At 49.8% G+C, this 23764-nt stretch overlaps 1 protein-coding gene across 12 annotated transcripts; it reads left to right on the forward strand.

The window, feature by feature from the left end:
• Positions 1–1338: 1338 nt before the first annotated feature.
• On the forward strand, positions 1339–23299 carry ZNF384 (zinc finger protein 384). 12 transcript variants are annotated; one of them, XM_081588131.1, is made up of 14 exons: positions 1339–1443; positions 1644–1707; positions 2599–2658; positions 9266–9336; positions 9581–9818; positions 10055–10102; positions 10304–10640; positions 11491–11583; positions 17295–17519; positions 18189–18371; positions 19791–19869; positions 20805–20963; positions 21718–22083; positions 22207–23041. In XM_081588131.1, exons 4-14 carry the CDS (start codon positions 9271–9273, stop codon positions 22321–22323), a joined length of 1911 nt encoding a protein of 636 aa, XP_081444257.1. In that variant the 5' UTR covers positions 1339–1443; positions 1644–1707; positions 2599–2658; positions 9266–9270; the 3' UTR covers positions 22324–23041. The 12 variants fall into 12 exon arrangements, with proteins under 12 accessions (XP_081444257.1, XP_081444254.1, XP_081444251.1 ...); XM_081588121.1 differs by lacking the exons at positions 1339–1443; positions 1644–1707; positions 11491–11583 and adding exons at positions 1834–2023; positions 23150–23299 and having other exon boundaries at positions 22207–22327; XM_081588124.1 differs by lacking the exons at positions 1339–1443; positions 1644–1707; positions 11491–11583 and adding exons at positions 1842–2080; positions 23150–23299 and having other exon boundaries at positions 22207–22327.
• Positions 23300–23764: the final 465 nt, after the last annotated feature.

Below are 23764 nucleotides of genomic sequence, written 5' to 3' on the forward strand. Positions count from 1 at the left end.
CCTGTAATGCTGGCGACCGGGGTTCCATCTCTGTGTCGGGAAGATCCCCTGGAGAAGGAAATGGCAACCCACTCCAGTATTCTTGCCTGGAAAATCCCATGGACAGAGGAGCCTGGCGGGCTACAATCCATGGGGTCGCAAAGAGTCAGACACGACTGAACAATTAACACACACACACAGACACACACACACACACATATATACATACAAACATATGTGTGCATACTAAGACGCTTCAGTAGTGTCCGACTCTTTGTAACCCCATGGACTGTAGGCTTCCAAGCTCTTCTGTCCATGAGATTCTCCAGGCAAGAATACTGGAATGGGCTGCCAGTGCCCTTCTCCAGGGGATGACATATATATGTATGTATATATATATATATATATATATATATATATAATAATTTTTTAAAAAGAGCAGGGACCAAATGCTGTTGAAATTTGGTGAACGTGGGACCCTTACAGGTTGGAACAACCAAGGAAGGCTTCCTGAGAGAGTTCACATGAATTGTTCACTGATGCAACAAACGTTTACCAACCGCTTACGAAGTGCCAGGCTCCGAGGACACAGCAGTGAACAATTCAGAGTGCCTGCTTTCGTGGGGACGATATTCCTGTGGAAGGACAACAGACAATAAAGTATCAGTGAGAGACGACTGTAGTATTTAAAAGCCAAGCCGCCTAAGTAGGAGATACAAGTGCCACAGGAACTTAAGAGACCAAAGCAAAGAGAGTAAGGGGTGTGATCAGGCAGCGATCGGATTCTGATGGTTGGGAGAAGTTATTACTCTTTGGCCCTGAGGGATCTCAGAAAACTACTGGCACATTCTTCTCCTTTCCTGCATATTCAAAGCATTGAGACATCCTTGAGAGTATATAAGAAAAAAGAATAGTAACTCCCTACGTCAGCCTATCGCCCCCTGCGGTTAGGGAACCAGGACCGGTCTTTAAAGAATCCATAACCTCCCCTCCTACCTGGATGCATAATTCATGAACCTGTCGCGTTCCCACCCTCCCACTTCCCCAGAAGTCCCTTCCGGAAGCCGAGACCGCTGTTCTGAAGGTTCGGCTCCTTTCCTTAGCAGAACCTGCCTTCACTTCCGCGGTGCCGTCACATCCCTGAAAGGTCTACCCTGTCCCCCGAGCAGAAGCTACTTCCGCCCCTACTAGTCGTAACTTCCGCCCGGGATGTGCTGGAGCCCGGGCCGCGCCGGATGTCCTCTAGCCGCTCCCGGAAGTGACTCGACCTTTGCATTTCCCCCCCTTCCCCATTGCCGCCCCCCTCCATTGCTATTTCCCTCCCTCCCCCCTTTTCGTTTCCGGCGCTCCCGCCTTCTCTCAGCCGCGGCTCAACTCCGAGTCAGTGGGGGGAGGGAGGGAAGGAGGGAGGGGGCGTGGAGGAATCGGGGTTCTCGGGAGCACGAGCTGCAGCACCACTTCCGGGTGAGTGTTAGGGGAGGGAGGGAGGGGGCCACCCACTGCCTCGCGCCCCCGCCCTGCGGGTGTCTCGCGCGCGATTCTTGCGTGTGAGTGTGTGGGTCTGTCTCGCGCCTAAAGTGCGTGCCCGCGCGCTCGCCTGACGCCCTCCCCCGCCCCTCGCCCCCTCCGGGTCCTCCCACCGCACTCGGCTCCCTCCTTCCCAGCAAACGCCGCCCCTCCCGCGCTCTGGCTCGGCTCTGGCGCCGCCGCAGCCGCCGCCGCCGCCTGGTGAGTCTCGCCGCCGCTGCAGCCGGCGCGCGCCGAGCTCTCTGCTCCTTCCCCCTCCCCTTTTCCTTGGGGGGGGCGGGGAAGGGGGGGTCCACGATGGGACTGTACGTGTGTCCGTCCCGGAACCGGAAGTGGTTGTGGAGGAGCGGGCGATGGGGAGGAATGGGGGGGTTTAGGGGGCGGGTGTCTGTCTGGTGGGTGGCAGAGTTCAGCTCCCTGGAGGGGAAGAACGGGCGTCCCAAAGAAGGGTCTTTGAGGAACGGGTTGGGGCCGACCTCAGGAGAAGGCGCCCAGGGGCTGTCTCAGAGCAGAGAAGGTGTTTAGGGCACAGCCGGGGACTCCTGTAGCTAGACCACTGTGCAGGCTGAGGGAGGTACTTCTTGGCGCAGGGCCTTGGGTAGGCAGGGGCGAAGTCCTCGCAGAGTGGGGGGGTGGGGGCAGAGGAAGTGCCTGGGCCTGAGCTGGCACTGTGCCTGACACAAGGCCTTGTGCATCCCCCCAGTCCTCAGCTTTGCCTTCTGAGTCAATCCTCGGGAGGCAGAGACCCTTCCCTTCTTCCAACTCTTCTGTTCTCTGTCTCTTGGTCACCTGGGGACCCCCCGGGAACTTAGAAGAACCAGTGTCTGAGCCCAGGGGTGGAACCCACACGGTGGTGGTAGAGTTCTCAGTTGCTGGGAATTGGGTTTGTTTTCCTTGTATCCACATAAGGGGTGGCTCTGCACTCCTGTTGCTGTATCCTTGCATCTCTGGATCCGTTGGTAGGGGTGGGGTGGGGGATTTCCCTGCCCTCCAGTCTTGAGTGCTGACAGTCAAAGAATTCCTGAGCTTCTCCACAGTTCCCTGGTGGCTGCATCCTCACTGGCCCCTATAACCCCGACAATTTGTTTACAGAAAGTTCAGGAGCCCTGGAAAGGACAAGGAATAAGACGACAGGAGGAAGAGAGAGAGAGGGTAAGACAATTTGGGGTTAATGGCTTTTCTGGTTTGGGGGAAGAAGGGGGTCATCATCAAATGGGCCTTTTTTGGACAACGTGACAGAATTTTCCAAGTAATAGTAATTGTAATCCTCGGGTTTGCTGTGGGAGAAAAATCAGCCTCTTCCTGTTATCTCTTGAGAATACCCAGGAAGTTCTGTGCAGAAAGTTGCCACTGTAACCCCCATCACCTTCCATTCCCACCAGTCCTCATCACAAATGAGTTGTGAAATGCTCGAGTGAAATCACTAAGCATTGTTGCACTGTTTCTAAAGGAGAGATGTATTCTGCTTTGGGGACACATGGGCCCTAGTTGCTAGTGTAGCCTTTGTGGCATAGCTTATGGAATTGCCTTCATGTGTTTGGAACAAGCAGAACTGAGTTTGGAGTGAAATTTGTGTCTTTAACATTGCATCAGTGTTTGGAGTGGATCTGGTGAATGATTCGATTCTGTGACAAGGGGTTATTTGAATTCGATATATAGCAGGGTGTAGTTATGGGGGAAAAGAACTGATTCATGGGTAGTTTGAAGTAAAAATGGATAAAACTGTATGAAATGGATCCCAGAAGTAGGTCTGAAAGAATTCAGAATAGGAGGCTTGATGGTGACTGGGTTTCAGGTGGTCTGAAAATGACAGTATATCAACCCCAAAGAGCTTGAATTCAGAGCTTATAATTCTAGAAGTGTCTTCTGAGAACCAGTTCCAGGTTGGTTTATAAAATGTGTTCCCCCGTAGGTTTCTGAGCCAAATTGATGATTAAATATTAGGTGCATATTCTCTCATTTCCAGCCTTTTTCTTTTTTTCTTTCCTGCCTCATGTTGTCCAGGCCCGTCAGTTACTGGTGGAATAGGCAAGGCAAGGAGAACCACTATGGTGTCCTTCCTGCAGGGTGCAGGTGCAGTGATCCAGTGTTCCCCGGGGTAGAAGATTGCTGGCTTTGAGATTCTGTCGGTCTTTCTGGGCCTGGTGTGCTGGTCTTTCCCAATAGAGTTGGGATAAACCTGTTCTGAGTTATTTTGTAGTTGGAAGAGTTCATGGTAGGAGGGCCCCAAATCCTGTTGGGATGGCCCTTGTCAAAGGCCCTTAGGACTTGAGAAAAAGATTTGTTTCCTAATGAAAAATGGTCCTGGTGCTTCTTCACTTCAAGTTCTTAACTAATATTGCAACCTTTCTGCAGTTGTGCATCTTGGAACAGTTAGTGGAGTGTCTGAGATCCATGTGTCAAGTTTTCTGTAGTTGAATTCGAGTTAGTTATTCTTTGCATCTCTCTTGTTAGTGCTTCTAGTTGTCATTAGTAAGCTGGAGGCTATAGTTCTGATACTTTGGGATAGTTCCTTTGTAATTATGGAACTTTTATGTAATTTCTACTAATTGTCACTACTAGTCCTCATCACATGGAAGTATTTCTCTAACTCTTCTTTTTAGGAATACTTCGAGCATTTTATTCTTTTTTGTGTTGACTCTATCTCATCTTCATATGTCTTATGAATTTGTTTTAAGGGGGTTATACTCTTCCATCCTCTACCCAAATAGAAATTTAATTGAGTAGTAAATTATTCAGTCATCCACTGATGTGTAGGGCCAGATATAGATTCTGGAAGCCTTGATTCCTTGGTCCATCCTCTGGCTACTAAATTTGGTTGGTGTATTTCATGATTTCCTAAAGGTTGGTTGGGTGAGAGGATGTTGTTTTCACCTCCTCAGTCTTCCACAGTTTCTTTTGAGATTGGAAGAGGAATATGTAGTTTCCTGAACTCTTGAAAAAAACGTGCTCTCCAGCTTCTCACTGGTGAACAGTGGAGGCATGGTGCAGTAGTAAAGTTGAAATTACAACCCAGATTTTCAATCTGCCAACATCTTCTTTCCACATATTGTGTTTTCCTTCTTTCCTGCACTTTGGGACTGTGATAGAAGTCTTCCGCTTCCTTCCCAGTCTAGGGTCACCTGTTCTGTTTGCTTTTGTTTTTAATATATTGGCATAATCATCTAAATTAGTGCTCTATGGGGAGTTGCCTGGTGGTCTAGTGGTTAGGATTCGGCATTGTCAGTACCCTGTCCCAGGTTCTATTCCTGGTCTGGGAACTGAGATCCCACCAGCTTTCTAGCACAGCCAAAATAGAAAACAAAAAATAAAAGAAACAACAACAAAAAAACCCAGGCGCTCTGTATGGAGATGAAGTTTCTCTGTAATATCATTACCTTCTTTGGGTTTTAAGACTGTTGACATACGCCTGTGTGGATGTCAGGATGGTTTGGTGGAAGTTCCTTTGTGCACCATAGAGAGTAGAAAGGAGAAGAGGTAAAACAACAGTTGGCAGGTATTTGAGTGACCTGGCACCGGCCGGGGCACCCTGTGACACAACCCCAGGGGGCGCCGTTGACATGTCTTCTGGCAGCAGTTTTCCTTCTTGGCCTCTATCTGATCTCAGGTCAAGGATACAGAGATGTAAGTCGGCCTCATCAGGACAGTATTGACCCTTCTCAGGTGTCACCCTGCCAGCAAGTATTGCTTCTAGTTGGGTGAGCAGGGCTCCCCGTGTACCCTCTTTTTGGGCCAATATGTTTATCAGAAGCCCACAGTCACGTTTATCATTCTGTCCTGGGAACAGCCACGGTTCTGATCTGCAGCTTGGTTCTTTTAAGGACTAGAGCAGAGCGAGGGAACAGAGTATGAGGTGAGGGGTGGAGGGGCCTCTATTCCATTTGTCTGGCCTTTTAACTCAGACTCCATCATTCTAAAATCCCTTATCTTGGTGGCCAGGTGAATATCATCTTTCACTGCCTTTTGCGTGATTGAAAACTTCATTTTGGGGTTTGTTTTTCGCTGAGCCGGGGCTTCTGGGATTTTAGTTCCCCAACCAGAGATTAAACACAGGCCCATGGCAGTAAAGTGCAGCATCCTAATCACAGGACTGCCAGGGAATTCCCTGAAAACTTCATTTTTGAAAGCATTTATTGAGAACTACCTGCACAGTGTATAGTCCATCCCTGGAAATAGTCTAAAGTTTGAGTCGTGAATCACCCGCAGTATGAGAGAGCATGTACTAGAGCTGGTCTCACCTAGGACCCTTTCCCAGCTTGCTCTTTGGTCCTGGGTTCAGATGCCTGCTCTGCTGTTTACTGTTTGCCTCCAATTTCCTCATTTGAAAAATGGGTAACATCACATTGGAAATAACTATGTCAATAAAAATTTTTAAGAAAAAAAAACAGGGATTGCGGTATCTTGCTTCATAAGATTGTTGTGGGATTAAATGGTGTAATGGTTGTAAAGTGCTCTGAACAGTTCCTTGAACACAGTCGGCACTTAATCAGTGCTAATGGCGGTGGTGATACCGTCCACCAGATCACTTGGCGCCTCTGTGTAAGAACCGACAGGCCACGTTTGACCCAAAAACCGCTTCTCTGGAGCTCCAAGAGGTGACTATGAATGAATGTAGTTTGGAGATACAGGGGGCCTCGTGCGCAGGAATCCTGTCAGAGGAAAACCTTATTTTCAGGCTCTCAGTTCCTCCCCCCTACATTGTCACATCCATAATGAGTTGACTTCCTTGACTCTTTAGGAGGAAATTATAATTAGACCCTCCTTTCCTTTGTTAAAAACAATTTTTTTTAATTTTATGTATTTATTATTTGTTTGGCTGGATTGTCGCAGTCGAGGCACTGGGGACCTTCCTTGCGCCATGTAGAATCTTCTGTTGCGTTGCAGACTCTAGTTGTGGCATGTGGGCTCAGTAGTTGTGGTGCGAGCTTAGTGGCTCCGAGACGTGGGATCTTAGTTCCCCGACCAGGGATCGAGCCCACATCCCCTGAGTGCAAGGCAGATTTTTAACCACTGGACCGCCAGGGAAGTCCCAGACTCACCTTTCCTTTACTTGCCAGCCTAATTCTCTACTTCATTTCCAGCATAGTCACCACCCTTGTCTATTTCACCAGCCTGTCTCTTAGCCAGAAAGATGGTGGGGGCTTAGATTCAAGTTGGAGCCCTGGGCATGGCTTTCAAGATCTGGCTGCTGTCACTGAATTCGCTAAGTACAGAATTGCTTACTAGGAGATGGGGGGCCCTGTGTTATAGAGTTGGGAAACAAGTTCAAGATGTGGCCCCTGCCTCTCCCCAAAGCTGGGCCAAATTGGATCCCCTGATGCTGTGATCTCATTGTTTCTCAACTTCGAATGCCTGCAGAGGGCCCTCCCTTTATAAACCAGCACTGGTGGGCAAGCGGGTAGCACCTGGGTGGAGAGTGTCCGGTTTTACTGTATTTATATCTCAGGGAGCAGGGTTTGCCTGTGCTTGACCCTCGGGGCATTTCAGGTTTAGCCTCTCATGTGAAGCTGTGGTTGCCACAGATTTGGTGCATTCCTGTCCTCTCCTTTCTGGAGAACGAATAGGCTGAAATTCACTTCTGTTTCCCCTCACAGGTTTTAAGAAAATTGAGAGTGTTGTTCAATAGAACAGTAAGTGTGCTGAGACTTCTCAGAGGCTGAGGAACAGGGTTACGTTTGAGTGAGATCTTTGGCTCCACCTCCCTTGTTGGAGAACTTTGCTGGTTTGCTTAGTCACCTCTTGGGACCTGGTTTCTGTACCGTCTCCCCTCCAGCTATTGGTATCCCTGGTGTCCACCTCCAGTGTGTTCTTGGCAGGACCGTGGCTATAAGTCAATGCCTCCTGCGAGTCTTTCGCCCCTTCTGGAGCTTGATTGCTCTTGGCCCAGAGCAGGTGTTCATGTTTCTTCCCGTTTTCCTCATGTCCCTTCCCAGCGCTCTCCTCTTTCCCCTTCACCTGCTTCTGCTGCCCTGGACGTCTCCTGGTCCAGGCTTTTGGGAAGCTACTGTGGACCAGCAGCCTGCAATTAAGCCTTGCCAGGAAGAGTGATCAGAGTGTGAAAGCAAGCGGTGGGTCAGCTGCACCCCAATTAAAACAATATATTAAAATAAAAACGGTAACAAGAAAGTGAATGGTGGGATCCCTTGCCTGGGTTTCAGACCCATCGGTGACTTGCAGTGTGATTCTAAGGGATTCCTTTTCTTTTTTTCTTATTCCTCACTCCCAGGGTTTTAAGCTCACGTGTCATCTGCAAGCAGAGAACTTGAGCTTGTAGAGGCACAGTGTTTGAGAACTGAATTCAGAGGGGTCTGGTAATGTATGTGTGTTCTGGCCCACCAGAGTCCCTGTTCTCAGTTCCTTTAGGTGGCGATCCGGGGTCCTGCTGCTACTGCTGGAGTTAGCACCCCTTTTAAAACTGCATACTCCAGGGACTTACCTGGTGGCTCAGTGGCTAAGACTCCACATTCCCATGGTTGATCCCCTGTCAGGGAACTAGATCCCACATGCTGCCACTAAAGATTCCTCATGCTGCAGCAAAGGTCCCTCGAGCCACAACTAAGACACAGTGTAGACAAATAAATATATATTTAAAAAGCAAACTGGTTACCGCATGTTCTCGCTGCTCAGTCCAGGGTGTGTGCTACCCAGTGCAGCACTGAGTTTGTTCTTACACCTTGAGGAGATCTGTGGGGGCAAGGCTCCCAGATATCTTATGGAGCCCCAAAATACTGTGATTCTGATTCTTATCAGTTCCATTCTTTAATTTTCTTGGGCATTGTGTTCTGACCAAGATCGTTTTCAAGCTATATGACCTATAGACATGTGGATTGGAACCCTTGAAATTTTTTTTATTTCAAAGAAGATGGATTTGAGGGATGAAGGGAGAGGAGCAAGGATAGATGCCCCGGCTCTTTTCAACCCAGTCGGTGATCTGCTTTGTGTGTACGTGGGCCCCTGCCTTCCTCTCTCATGGAAGGACTTCAGTTTCTTTCTCTTTCTTCTTAATTTCTGGTATCCTATTTTATTTATTTTTGTCTGTGCTTGGTCTTTGTTGCTACAAGGGCTTTTCTCTAGTTGCGATGAGTGGGGACTACTCTCTAGTTGTGCGTGGACTTCTCATTGCGGTGGCTTCTCTTGTTGCGGAGCACAGGCTCTGGGGCGCGTGGCCTCAGTAGTCGCGGTTCCCAGGCTCTAGAGCACAGGCTCAGTAGCTGTGGCGCTCAGGCTTAGTTGCCCTGTGGCATGTGGGCTCTTCCCAGACCGGGAATCAAACCTGTGTTGCCTGCATTGGCAGGCAAGTTCTTTACCACTGAGCCACCATGGAAGGTGGAGAAGGCAATGGCACCCCACTCCAGTATTCTTGCCTGGAAAATCCCAGGGACAGGGGAGCCTGGTGGGCTTCCATCTATGGGGTCACACAGAGTCGGACATGACTGAAGCAACTTAGCAGCACCACGGAAGGCCATGACTTCAGTTTCTCTTCTTGTCAGCAAAAGAAACCAATACCAGTTCTGTTTCTTTGGGCTACGTGAAGCACCGTGTGGGTAAACGAGCTCTCTCCCCAGTGTCTGATCCTGGGAGCTTCAGTTGGATGCGGATGTAGTGCTGAGGGCCCTGACCATGGGTCCCCGTGTGTCAGGTCTGAGGCCTCATTCCCAGCCCTGTGGGAAGAGACCAGGAGCTCCTCTGCTCCTCTCCCCACTGCTGAGCTGGTTCAAGTTATTCCTGCCTGTGACGTGGTGTCTCTTTCCATCTTCAGGTAGAATGGAAGAATCTCACTTCAATTCTAACCCGTACTTCTGGCCTTCAATCCCCACGGTCTCAGGACAGGTAGGTGGTGGTTGGCTCCCTTGTGTATTTCTGTCAGCTCTGAGTAGCGAGTTCTGTGACTTTGGATGCTGAAGCAAGATAAATCCTGTGCTGTCTCCCCAGGATTATATAGCATTTCCACTCAGCTAATCTCTGGAAGTGCAGCTATTAACCACCGTCTTTTGGTCTCCACAAAGCAGGGTGCTAACGGAGCATCGGGCTGGACCCTCCCTCAAAGGTCGCTGTCCCCTTCCTTTCCTTTTAGATTGAGAACACAATGTTTATCAACAAGATGAAGGATCAGCTGCTGCCAGAGAAGGGCTGTGGGCTGGCTCCGCCCCACTACCCCACCTTGCTGACAGTGCCTGCCTCGGTATCCCTGCCCTCGGGCATCAGCATGGACACAGAGTCCAAGTCAGACCAGCTGACCCCACACAGCCAGGCGTCGGTCACCCAGAACATCACGGTGGTCCCCGTGCCATCGACAGGACTGATGACCGCCGGTGAGCACCTCCGCTCATCTCCAATCTGAGGTGTTGATCTTCCGCGATCAGTACCCCAGGCTGGAGGGCGCCGGGGACATGGGGAGTGGGATACGTGTTTTGATTCCTCAATCAAATCTTTATTAAATGCCTACTGTGTGCCTAGCAATGCGCTAGGCATTGTGGGGGAAACAAAGAAGTAGAAGATGCGGTCCCTGCTTTTGAGGAGGTGACATTCTTTCCTTCTCTGAATCAAGGAGTCTCCTGTTCTCAGAGGTGGAGAAGAGAAGGGAGTCAATCAAGGGGTAAATCTCACTGTTACCGGGGCGGGGTGGGGACAGGGGTTAGGAGACCGTTGTTTTTCTACAGGGCTTGGGGTTTCCTGTATACTCTGGGTGGGGGGACGGTGGTGAGGGGCTACATAGACAATGATCTGGGGAAAATGAAGTAGGACCAGGGTGAGGACCAGACAACATGACACCATCTCCTTTTTCTCGCAATCCTAGGTCCCGGCCTGGTTATCACGTCCCCCTCAGGCTCCCTCGTGACCACAGCCACGTCGGCTCAGACCTTCCCCATCTCGGCTCCCATGATTGTCTCAGCTCTTCCCCCTGGCTCACAAGCCCTGCAGGTGGTCCCCGACCTCTCTAAGAAGGTAGCGTCGACCCTCACCGAGGAAGGCGGCGGCGGCGGTGGCGGCGGCGGCACTGTGGTGGCCGCTAAGCCCCCCCGGGGCCGAAAGAAGAAGCGGATGCTGGAGTCGGGGCTGCCCGAGATGAATGACCCTTATGTCCTCTCCCCTGAGGACGACGATGACCATCAGAAAGACGGCAAGACCTACAGGTAAGGGAAGAGTCGAGGGCTGGAGGGGGTGCCGCGCTCTCAGCTTCCCTGCCCCGTCAGGCTTGGCGCTCTGGCAGCTTCCACCTCAGATCCATATGCATGTCAGGCGTTCAGTTGAGGGGGAGGAAGATGGAGCTGCTGGCCATTCTCTGGGGCCTCTTCCCCAGGAGGCAGACCCATTTTGCCCTTTCATTTTTGGGGGTTGTCAGCATTGACTTATTTGGGGGTGACATAATGGAATCTCTGTCTTGTTATGAGGCTTTAGACTAGGTTCAAGACTCTTGTCTCCATCTCCTTTATGCTTTCTATATTTTCCATTCCTTTTTTTCCAAGAAACTTTTCTGGTTAAGCAGCTAGCCTTAACCTGTGTACCACTCACCAGTTTGTGGGCCCTGTTTGAGCATTGAGCCTGCCTGACCCTGCATGGTTGGGATGACAGGATGATGGGAGGGGTCTATATTAAAAGGTGGAGCAAATAGGATCCCTCCCCTCCCCCCTGTGGAATATTCACCTATTAAATGGCTGTTTGCTCACTTTCTCATTCATGGAAGTTCTTTTCATCTCCTACTTCCTTTAAATTGCCCATTGCCAAAAAGCATTCTAAGCATATTTGCATGTGATACTATATGAAAATAATTACATTATCTGAACTCCCTACCCTTTGAAAGTTGGAAATCTTTTATTCCCCTTGAGAACTATCAAGGGCCCTAGAGGGTTCGGGGAGTTTAGCCCCAGTGTAAGAGTGGAATAACCACTGTCGAAGCTTTGATGCAGACGGGCAGACGTGCATGGCTGGGAGACTGGGTCTGTCCTTAGCGTACCGAGATGGGCAATGTTGTTCCCATTTTAGGAGCGAAGGGAACTGCGGCACAGGAAATGGACAGAGCCTTGGGCTCATGGATTCAGTTCCCGGCTCCACCACGAACTTGCTGTGTGACCCTGGGCAAGTCCTTTTCCCCTCTCTGGGCCTCAGTTTCCTCATCTGTAAAATGGGGAGAATTCTGTTTATGCCTCCCAGTCATTGGGAGTATATATCAGATAAGATTTGAAATGTTGGGAACTTCAAAACAGATAAGAAATGGTCATCACGTAGCATTTGTTTATTTTTTATGTGTTATACGTTTCTACCATGGAGAGTTCAAAGCATTTAAAAGCTATCTTTGTAAATCAGAATGAGGGGAGTGTTGCTGTGCTCTGCAGAAAGTATTGAGCACTGCAGAATTCCAGCTCATAACCTGAAAGTTCACTGCAGCTTTATTATTGCAGGTGTACCCCACTTTATACAGTAAAAGTGTTCCTGAAAAATGTTTACATCATGTCATATCATAAAGGTACTTGACAAGCTTGATTCATTTAAAGGCATCGTTTATATATTTCATAAAATGAAAATCCCTTTTAAATTTAGTTTGTACAAATCTGGGTTTTTATGTATTTGCTTAAAGTGAGGTCATTGTGACAGAGCCACAGCTCAATGAATCCGTTCCTTGTACAAATGATGGGAGGGCTCCCTGACACTGGGGGGCCCTTCATGGGGATCGGGGTCCTCTGATTCTGCCATGGTTTCTCATATGCTTTCTGGACCCACGTAAGAGCTGTTTCTGGACTTCTCACATTGCATGTGCAAAGAAATGTGAGCTTACAATTGGAGGGCAGCCATGACAGGACTTCCCACACCCTCAGTGTTTTTGGAATTCTTGACCAGCCCCACCTCCAGGTGGCTAAAGGGAACTGTTAATTTACGGGGGACTAAATCCTTAGGCTGGGAATATCCCCTGGGGAAGGGAATGGCAACTCACTCCAGTATTCTTGCCTGGGAAATTCCATGGACAGAGTAGGCTGCCGAACTCTAGTCTGTGGAGTCACGGAGTCAGACACAACTGAGAAACTAAACCGACACCACAACTATGTTATAGGTAAATGGAATTGCTTCAGAAACTCAGAACTCTGAGGTGCCAGAGGAATCTCTTTAATCACGAAGAATCCCGTTTGCAATCCACGTGTGGGTCAACTACGACCACTCTGTGGTCCATAGCATTTGACTGGACATTGAGGGAATTGGGTTCTTTTTCTCTGGACAAGTCAGCTTATTTCTCGCTCTCTATTCCCATCTGTAAAATGGGCAGATTCATCCTGGCCCTCATCTCTTGTGGAAATGTTCTGAGGGAAGTCCGAGTATCCAAATGTTTTTGATCATCTTAGGGGGAAAAAGAGTCGTTAATTCAAAGCTGTTCTTGTAACCAAGGCCATGGCCTTGCGTGCCTCCACGGGGGCACCCTTGTGGCATCAGGTGTTCACAGTGGCCTCTGGAGTTGTGTGCCCGGTGACACGGACACTGGCCTTCCTATCCTGCCCACTGCCACAGCTCTCCTAGTCGGGTTTCTCCCCCCCCCCCCACACCTGGCATTAGATTTGTACTTATTTGGCTTCAGAGGATTTCGGAGGTGGAGGTACGTTAATGGTCACCTAAGCTTCCCTGTAGTTTTAGTGTTTAAATGTTTCTGGCAGATGCTGCAGTGATCTAGTTCTCCCTCGATCCCTCTAGAGTGAGGAGTCTTAGGTCAGGTGAGAATGAATCATGGGTTGTCCTCTGGCAAATGGCTTCACCTTTGTGAGCATATGTGTTCCTGTCTGTAAAACAGGACAGTGCTTGCCAGGTGGTTGTGAGGAGTGGAAACCGTGTGTTTAAAGGGCCTAATTCATGGAACTTCTCTGGTGGTCCAGTGGTTAAGACTCTGTTCCCAATGCAGGGGGCTCGGGTTCGATCCCTGTTCAGAGAACTAGATCCCACATGCCTCAACTAAGACCCATTGCAGCCAAATAAATCAATGAATAATATGTGTTGTTTTTTTTTTTTTAAAGGGCCTAATTCAGGCACAATAGCAGATGGCATCTATTAACTCCCGTTCAGTTCAATTCAGTTGCTGAGTCATGTCCAACTCTTTGCGACCCCATGAATCGCAGCACGCCAGGCCTCCCTGTCCATCACCAACTCCTGGAGTTTACCCAAACCCATGTCCGTCGAGTCGGTGATGCCATCCAACCATCTCATCTTCTGTTGTCCCCTTCTTCTCCTGCCCCCAGTCCTTCCTAGCATCAGGGTCTTTTCCAGTGAGTCAACTCTTCGCATGAGGTGGCCAAAGTATTGAAGTTTCAGCTTCAGCATCAGTCCTTCCAATGAACACCCAGGACTGATCTCCTTTAGGATGGACTGGTTGGATCTCCTTGCAGTCCAGGGGACTCTCAAGAGTCTTCTCCAACACCACAGTTCAAAAGCATCAATTCTTCGGCCCTCAGCTTTCTTTATAGTCCAACTCTCACATCCATACATGACTACTGGAAAAACCATAGCCTTGACTAGATGGACCTTTGTTGGCAAAGTAGTGTCTCTGCTTTTTAATATGCTATCTAGGTTGGTCTAACTTTCCTTCCAAGGAGTAAGCGTCTTAATTTCATGGCTGCAGCCACCATCTGCAGTGATTTTGGAGCCTTCAAAAATAAAGTCTGACACTGTTTCCACTGTTTCCCCATCTGTTTGCCATGAAGTGATGGGACCAGATGCCATGATCTTAGTTTTCTGAATGTAGAGCTTTAAGCCAACTTTTTCACTCTCCTCTTTCACTTTCATCAAGAAGCTTTTTAGTTCTTTTTCACTTTCTGCCATAAGGGTGGTGTCATCTGCATATCTGAGGTTATTGATATTTCTCCCAGCAATCTTGATTCTAGCTTGTGCTTCATCCAGCCCAGCATTTCTCATGATGTACTCTGCATATAAGTTAAATAAGCAGGGTGACAATATACACCCTTTACATACTCCTTTTCCTATTTGAAACCAGTCTGTTGTTCCATGTCCAGTTCTAACTGTTGCTTCCTGACCTGCATACAGGTTTCTCAAGAGGCAGGTGAGGTGGTCTGGTATTCCCATCTTTTAAAGAACGTGCCACAGTTTTCTGTGATCCACACAATCAAAGGCTTTGGCATAGTCAGTAGAGCAGAAATAGATGTTTTTCTGGAACTCTCTTGCTTTTTCGATGATCCAGCGGATGTTGGCAATTTGTTCTCTGGTTCCTCTGCCTTTTCTAAAACCAGCTTGAACATCTGGAAGTTAACGGTTCACATATTACTGAAGCCTGGCTTGGAGAATTTTGAGCATTACTTTACTAGCGTGTGAGATGAGTGCAATTGTGCAGTAGTTTGAGCATTCTTTGGCATTGCCTTTCTTTGGGATTGGAATGAAAACTGACCTTTTCCAGTCCTGTGGCCACTGCTGAGTTTTCCAAATTTGCTGACATATTGAGTGCAGCACTTTCACAGCATCATCTTTTAGGATTTGAAATAGCTCAACTGGAATTCCATCACCTCCACTAGCTTTGTTCGTAGTGATGCTTCCTAAGACCCACTTGACTTCCCATTCCAGGATGTCTGGCTCTAAGTGAGTGATCACACCATCGTGATTATCTGGGTTTTGAAGATCTTTTTTGTATAGTTCTTCTGTGTATTCTTGCCACCTCTTTTTAATATCTTCTGCTTCTGTTAGGTCCATACCATTTCTGTCCTTTATCGAGCCCATCTTTACATGAAATGTTCCCTTGGTATCTCTAATTTTCTTGAAGAGATCTCTAGTCTTTCCCATTCTGTTGTTTTCCTCTATTTCTTTGCACTGATCGCTGAGGAAGGCTTTCTTATCTCTCCTTGCTACTCTTAGTATTGAGTTATTATCACAATCATCTGTATGACACTTAACCTGTCTGGAGATGGCACATTTTGTTGCCAGTCCATTTTTGATGAATTTAAGTTTGGCAGATCTTCCCTAGTTGAAAACTTTGATGAAGATGCTTGTTTCTCTTTTTTATAATTAATTCTAGATGAAGGGTACAGTTATGTGTTTTTCACATGCAAACTAATGAGGTTTCATTGGAGTTAACATGAGTGGGTGTGTCTTTCCACCTATCTGAGAAGTCTTAGTGGTGGAAGGAAATTATTTTGTAACTTTAGTGCAGTTTCTCCTCCAGGTGACAACATGTCTAGTTTTTAACCTCGGTCTTAGTGAAACATAGAGTAGCGTGAGCTCGTCCAGCACTGGTGCTGCTAACGTTAATGCAATTCTATTACTGGAGAACACTTGGCTTACTGTTGACCATTCTGGGTCTTTGAAGGGCAGATATTTCTCTCTCCATTTTACAGACCAGAAAATCGACGTCTAGACTGACAAGCAGGTCTGTAACTGAACCCTGCATAGAGCCCAGGTGTCTAGACTTCTGTTGGACCCTGCTAACTATAAACAGCAACCCCCCACACGCACACACAGATAACACACACACACACAGTGGGTGGATATCCCAGACAACAGCAAGGGGTTGGTCAGCTAGTAATTGGATTTCCTTCAGAGTTTTCAGGCAACTAGAGAATAGAAATTAGCCTTACCGATGGGCATTTTAGTGGAAGCATTAATACAGGAACTGTATCCTCAACTCACTAGGGTCTCATGTTCTCTGAGGAGCTCAAGAGTTCTTTTTAGTCCCCATCTTAATTATTCTCTGAAAATTCTCCTGGGATCAGAAAAGAAGCATAATCCCCCTTCACCATCCCTGAGCTCCTCTTCATGAAGGAAGACCCAGAGCAGAGGTCCAGATTGCCCTGGCTCCCAGGATGCGGCCCTCGCTGGCAGCCCACGTCGTATGCTGCTGAGTTCAGGAGTGATAGGGTTCCAGCTCATGTAGAGACTACATAGCTTTTTCCCAGTAAAGTATAAACAGCTGTGACTTATCTTGCCCACAGGCCTCCTTATTTGATATTGTTGGGGAGTGTAAGTAGGAAGAAGGATTGCCAGCTCAGGTGACGAGTGCAAGTTCACTCAGATGCTGCTGATGTCAACCTGAGGTGCTGGCATTGGCTCCAAGTACAGGTTCAGCGGGAAGCTCAGTGTTTTGCCAGTCGTCTTCTCCTGAATGTTTGAGGGGTACAACCCACTCCAGCAATTTCCTTGGCTCACTGCAGAAGTAGTTCTCACCTGACTGGCGAGGGGCTGGGGGTGGGGTAGTGGGTAGAGCGTTGGATACAGGGTGGAGGCCAGACTCAGGGTTGGGGAAGGCCCCCTCCAAGTAATCCCGCTATTTCTCCACCCTGTCCCTCTTGGAAGGAATCTAGATTCACTGTCAGACAGGAAGTAGGAGAAAATCTGAGGAGACAGGAGAAAAGTCCTTCTGGGGAACCTAGTTAGTTTGTCCTCGCTGTCCTCTCAGGAGCTGGAGGGTTACCTGAGGAATATCCTTTCACCATGGGACCCTGGAGGAAGGGGTTCTTTAAAAGTCTGAAATCAAGTTACAGGCAGAAGGAAGACAAGCGTGAGGTGAATCCACGTGGGCCCAGGGCCGGTCATAAGGTTTTCCTATCTCACCTGGTTGAATTCTTGTTTATGTACACACTGGGGAGTCTAGGCATTAAGCAAACACTTGAATTAAATACTCACATTGTGCCGGGCTGTGTTGGAAGCGTAGGCTGTCAGGATAGATAAAATAGAGCCCCTCCTCTGGAGGGCCTGCGGTGCGGTTGGCACAGGAAAGATCAGAGGGGTTGGCGTCCCTGGCAGTGGAGGGGCGGGCTCAGCCATGCCTGCTCGGTGGACAGAGTCCTAACCGCTGCCCTCCCTTGGCCCAGGTGCCGGATGTGCTCCCTGACCTTCTACTCGAAGTCGGAGATGCAGATCCACTCCAAGTCCCACACCGAGACCAAGCCCCACAAGTGCCCACACTGCTCCAAGACCTTCGCCAACAGCTCCTACCTGGCCCAGCACATCCGTATCCACTCAGGGGCCAAGCCCTACAGTTGTAACTTCTGTGAGAAATCCTTCCGCCAGCTCTCTCATCTCCAGCAGCACACCCGGTAAGGCTGCTCTCAGTACCCTCCCCCTAAAGCGTGGACCCTGAGGCCGCATGGCCAGCACCTCCTCCACCTCTGTCCATGTGTTTTCCTGTGTCCTTTTCCACCTTGCCCCTGGGAGCCTCAACTCTCCCATTGCTGTTTGTGAAAACTAATGCCATGTCCCTGCAGCTTGGGCGGGGTGGAGCCTGGAGACGTGCTCTCTGGCGCCAGAGACTGGACCCATCTGTGCGGTTTCTCTCTGTGTCTGTGTTTGGAAATCTGCAGAGCAGGCCCTGCTCTTACTATATACTTCAGGTCAGAGCGAAGGTGCGCATTCAGCCTCAGGTCCATGGGCAGCAGGCGGTGGTGGTCTTTGTTCAGATTACTGTGTGGAAGCAGGGTGTCTGTGGTGAGTGTGTGACCTTGGCCCAAAGTGGAGGGCTGATGAGCCGGAATTCTTTAAGGTTACTGGAGCCAGGGGTGCCGCTCTTCATCATCTCACTGCTATTGTAGCCACCGATTTAAGATCAGCAACAGCGTAGACGCGGGTGTCCTCTTCAGCAGCCTCTCCAGGGGGGAGGGAGGCGGGGTGCTCTCGTCCATCAAGCAGCATCCTTGCACCCAGCGGAGAGCTGAGCCCGTGGTGTCGAGCCGCTCCCTCCTCCCCCTCCCTCCTCTCCTCTCCGGCAGGATCCACTCCAAGGTGCACACGGAGATCATCAAGCCCCACAAGTGCCCGCACTGCTCCAAGACCTTCGCCAACACCTCCTACCTGGCCCAGCACCTCCGTATCCACTCGGGGGCCAAGCCCTACAACTGTTCCTACTGCCAGAAGGCCTTCCGCCAGCTCTCCCACCTCCAGCAGCACACACGGTAAGGGAGAGTGGCAGGCTACTGCCCCCGCCCCGCTGGCATGCCCTCCCCACCCCCGCCCCGGACACACACAACAACCCGCATGCGGGGGGCGGGGGAGAGACCCAGCTGGAGGAGAGAGCTGGCACCGGGGAGGAAGACCACGCAAGACTGGAGACACCGGTGGACACTCAGAGATCTACCTTTGTGGGTCAGAAGCGGTGCCGAGGAGATGCAATGACTGTGGGCCATTCCCTGATCTGAGGGAGAAGGAAACCCACTGGGAGCAGAGCTGACAAGTCCTTCCCTCATCCACCTGCCTGGAAACACCTGGCAAGTGCACACATCTGGCAAGATTTTCTCCTCGAGGACATTTGGTTGGACAAGACCATCCCTGTAGCCCTTTGGGCACCAACTATGAATGGGAGGTAGAATGAGACTTCAGCCAGCTACCAGCCTGGCGACACCGACAGCACCACGCAAGGCTCCCAGGGAGGCCAGGAGTACAGAACAGAACACATCCCAAATGTGCACAACGAAACAAAAAGGCTCCTACCCCATGAGGATGTGCAGTTTGTCCCGTGATCCTCGAGTAGCCCGGAGGAGGTGAGCCTGCATTTGGAAGACCTGATGACCTTCGATGGGATCTCAAGTTGAGCTGGAGTCCAGGGTCTTGCTGGCCATAGGCTTCCTCTCCCGGCTGTTTCTGGAGGTGGCAATTCCCCTTAAAGTGGTCCCACAGCTGGCTTCTCGAAGAGGAGGAATCAGGCTTTCCTCACAAGGAGACGCATCCTGCGAGGTTTTCAGGATTTTTACACCCGTGGTCTCGAAAAGCACCCGGTCACAGAGATGCTTCTGAAGTCCCTGCCGAGGAGCAAGGGTCAACTCCTTAGCTTGCCTCAGCAGAGGGCCCTGTAGTGTTTGAAGAGGTCAGATTTGTACTAACCTGGGCATTTCCTGCTGTTAGGGCAGAACTAGGCAGAACCCCAGGAGCTTCCAGTGTCGTGTTGCCCTTCACAGTTCGCATAACTCTGTGCTCTTCTTTGACACCAGAATTTTCTCTGGGAGTGGTGCTAAGGTTGAAGTGATAGTTTCTGGCTGTGTGTTGGGGACCACAGGAGAGGTGTCCTGTGTTTCTTCTCACTGTTTTGTTTATCTTATGTTTCTGAATGTTCGTGAGGAATGATTACTGTGGGAACTGCCTCGACTGCCAGGTTGTGGCCTGACTGTCCCTTGACTACCAGGCCCCCAGCCTTCCCCTTCCCGCAAAGGAGCCCAGCTTGAGCCGTGTGGCATGGGCAGCGAGCAGAAGTTGGGCCCGTGGCCTGAGCTGGCGCCTCCTGGAGACCCGCGCCGTGTTCCCCAAGAAGGCCTGTTGAGGCGCTGGTCCCTGAGCGGCCTCGCTGACGTCCTCTCCCTTTCTCCTCTCATCCCGTGCAGAATCCACACCGGGGACAGGCCGTACAAATGTGCACACCCAGGCTGCGAGAAAGCCTTCACACAGCTCTCCAACCTGCAGGTAACTGCTCCACCGTCCACAGAGGGCCTGAAGTCTGAGACTTGGGGGTTGAGGTGCCGTGTCACCAGCCAGTGGTTGTCAAACTTTTTCAGGACCCTTTACACTCTTAACAGTCATCGAGGAACCCAAAGAGCTTTTGTTGATGTGGGTAATAACACCTAATTACAGAGATTATCAAACTGAAAAACTGTTCAGTAATTTGTTTATAAAAGGAACAAACGGACTTCCCTGGCGGTCCAGTGGTTAAGACTGCACTGCCAATGCAGGGGGTGTGGGTTTGATCCCTGGTCAGGGAACTAAGATCCCACGTGCTGTGTGTCTCAGCTAAAAGATTTTTTTTTAAATAAATTTTAAAAATTAAAAAAAATAAAAATAACACACCCCGTTGCACATCAGCATAAGTATCTCTAAATCCTCCCCCCACCGCCCACCAAAAAGAAAATTGAGAAGAATGGCATTGTTTTGTGCTTCCTCTCTAACGTCTGGCTCACTGGAAGATGAAGGGACTCTTTGTGCTGTGTTTATTCTATTCCATATTAGACATCACGTTATCTCTGTGCAGTCAGGAAAGAATGATCACGAAAAGGCAAACACTGTCTTATTGCCACTGTTTTGACAATACTTTTGACCTGGCAGCCCCCTGAGAGGTCTTGATGTTCCCCAGTGATCCCCACACCTCTCTTTGAGAACCCCTGAATGAATGGCCCCAGCATAGCTGCCAGTCTCACTTTTGGGACCCTGGTGCTTGCTGCCCTAGGGGTGCTGCTTCTCTTAGCTGGTGCCTCCTGAGGTTACATGTGAATCGGTTTCTACTGTCTGTGGACAGAAGCAGAGGCCAAGAGTCCTGGCGCCAAACTCAGGGCTTTCCATTAAGGTCAAGGAGGCGGGAGGGCAGAGTCTGGCGCACCCATCCTCATTTCTCCCAATTTTCTCAGTCCCACAGGCGGCAGCACAACAAAGATAAACCCTTCAAGTGCCACAATTGTCACCGGGCGTACACAGACGCGACCTCGCTGGAGGTGCACCTTTCCACGCACACAGTGAAGCATGCCAAGGTGTACACCTGCACCATCTGTAGCCGGGCGTACACGTCGGTGAGCGCTCCCCCGACCCGCCTCAAGTCACTGCACCCCACCTTTCTGATAGAGAGCTCTGACCACGCCCACTCCCTTGCTCTAACTTGCCAGAATCAGCAAAGAGAACCGAAGTGAAAAGACACAGAGCTGAGGAATGTAGAGGATGCCTGGTCCTTTAAGCCTGGATCGACTGCTCAGCAGTGATTCTTCGTTTTTCTTAGACATAGACAAAAGAAAGCACCTTGAAATTCTGAGAAATGAGATTTCAGTTAGACCTTTTCATTTGACTCCGGGGCTTCCCAGGTGGCGCTAGTGGTAAAGAACCTGCCTGCTAGCGCAGGAGATGTAAGACACGCGGGTTCTATCCCTGGGTCGGGAAGCTCCCTTCGAGGAGGAAATGACAACCCACTCCAGTATTCTTACCTGGAGAATCCCATGGACAGAGGAGCCTGGTGGGCTACAGTCCATGGGGTTGCAAAGAGTCAAGACACTGAAGCGGCTTAACACACACGCACATTAGACTCTAGAAAAAGGTGTTCAGGTTGTTCCATTAAGAAATCTTGGAGAAAATGACAGCATTCCCTGCACCAGTTGAATGCCCACAGTGACTCAATAAAGGTCCCCCTCTCTTGTCCACCCAGTAGTGAGCCCTGAAAATGGCTTCAGGGGAGGACCTGCGAGGTTCCAGAACACCTCTATATCCATGTTGTTCATTTAAAGCAAAGTAACAGCCCTCCTTTTCTCCCCTCAACTCCTTTTCCATCTCCCCCAGGAAACGTACCTGATGAAACACATGCGCAAACACAACCCTCCTGATCTCCAGCAGCAGGTGCAGGCGGCGGCAGCAGCAGCAGCGGTGGCCCAGGCCCAGGCCCAAGCTCAAGCGCAGGCCCAGGCCCAGGCCCAGGCCCAAGCTCAAGCTCAAGCTCAAGCCCAGGCCTCTCAGGCTTCACAGCAGCCACAGCAACAGCAGCCACAGCCACCACACTTCCAGTCCCCTGGGGCAGCCCCCCAGGGTGGGGGTGGTGGGGACAGCAACCCAAACCCTCCACCCCAGTGTTCCTTTGACCTGACCCCCTATAAGACGGCGGAGCATCACAAGGACATCTGCCTCACTGTCACCACCAGCACCATCCAGGTGGAGCACCTGGCCAGCTCGTAGAGACCTGTGCTGCCGGCCACTGGGAAGAGGGGGAGGAAGTGCCGGTCCCTCCTTTCTCCAGCTCCTCCCGGTGGGAAAAGTCCTCTTCTTCTTTGACAGGCCACAGCTCCACCTCCTTGGGCCTCAGGCGTGGCCTTCCTTCCCAGGATACCATCCTTATTCTCAGCTCCTCTTCAGAAGGAACGTCAGCCCTCCCGATGGGCAGAGGAGTACTGAGCTGGTAGTGTAATCCGGCAGCCTCCCTGCCTAAGCATAGCTTTTAAAATTGGGGGTTGGTGCTCAGGGGAGGGGTTTGCTATGACCTCATAGAGACTATTCCAGCGGGGCACTTACTCTCTCCTCACCCTCGTGATCCTCCAAGCTCAGGCTGATAAGAGGACTAGAGGTTGGCCCTCCTGGATGTCAGAGAGGAGGGAGCCCTAAATGCAGCCAGCCTCCTGTTCTACTCTTGCCTGCGAAAGAACAGAGGTTCCTCCCATACCCCTGTCCCTGGGAGCCATTTTCTTTCCCTCATGACCTCACTTTACTTCTACCTAATACCAGAAGGAGGTCTGGGGGTGGGGGATCAAGGGCTGAGATGTGGTCCCCAAGGGGCCAGAGATCCCCAAAATGGTCAAGGTGGCTTAGAAGTGTGGGTTATGGTTTTCCTTGGAGTCTCTCCCCTTCTCTGCCAGCTGATGCCCTGTGCTCTGTCTCCCAATCCCCAGCCTAAGGAGCTGTGGGTTCCTTATGAAACCCCACAAGGGAGTGCTGCAGAGAAGGGAGAGTTCAGGGCAAATGCAAAGACTGGACTTAGCTCCCTAGGTGCCACGGTCAGTTGCCGGACACGGATTTATATATAAATATATATATATAAATATATATATACCCACTCATCACGGCCATCTTTGTTGTAACCATTTCTGTGTTTATAAATGCATTATCTCAGAATTTTCATATTTGATGTTTTGTTTATTTTTGTCCCCTTTTTGTTTTTGTCCACCCTGTCTCCTGGCCAGCAACATTTTTTTGTCTTTTTTTTTTTTTTTTTAAATCATGGCAGATTTCCGAGAAAAGAGAAAATGGAAAAAAAAAAATCAGGAAACAAGTTGTTATAAAGCAATTTAAAATGAAGACAAAAAAAGAAAAACTTATGTACAAAACCAAGGGGTGTTTTTAGAACCTTGTATAGAAATAAATTCGTGTAAAAGGATCAGAGGCAGTGGAGCTACTGATGTGAGTATAAGCATGGGGGAAATAGCTATCTGGAGAGGCATTCAAGGCCAGGACGGAGGATTGACAGTAGTGTGTGTGTAGTAAGAGTGAATGCTGTGCGATAGGGCTGTGTGTGTGTGTGTCCCTAGCCACAGAAGGCCACACAGCCTTGAAATTTCTGAAGTTGAACTTTGGTTTACGAGGGTTCCTACAGACAAATCCTGTGGTGAGGACCAAGTGCCCAAGTATGTGAGAGCAGGGTATCAATCATACGTTAACAGGACACTATGAACCACCACATCCAAAAAATGGAAGCACAGTCTCCTGGAAAGACCTGTGGATCCGAGGGCTCAGTGCTAACTTCAGCTGTCACCTAAAACCAGAGGTTTCCAGTGGTGGACACCATCACTAGGACTGAAGAAAGACAGGATGGTTGTGCTGAGGAGTAGTGCGTGGTTGGGGA

Source organism: Giraffa tippelskirchi, chromosome 4, assembly GCF_054371585.1.
Source record: "Giraffa tippelskirchi isolate mGirTip1 chromosome 4, T2T-mGirTip1v1.2.pri, whole genome shotgun sequence".
Classification (NCBI taxonomy): Eukaryota; Metazoa; Chordata; class Mammalia; order Artiodactyla; family Giraffidae; genus Giraffa; species Giraffa tippelskirchi.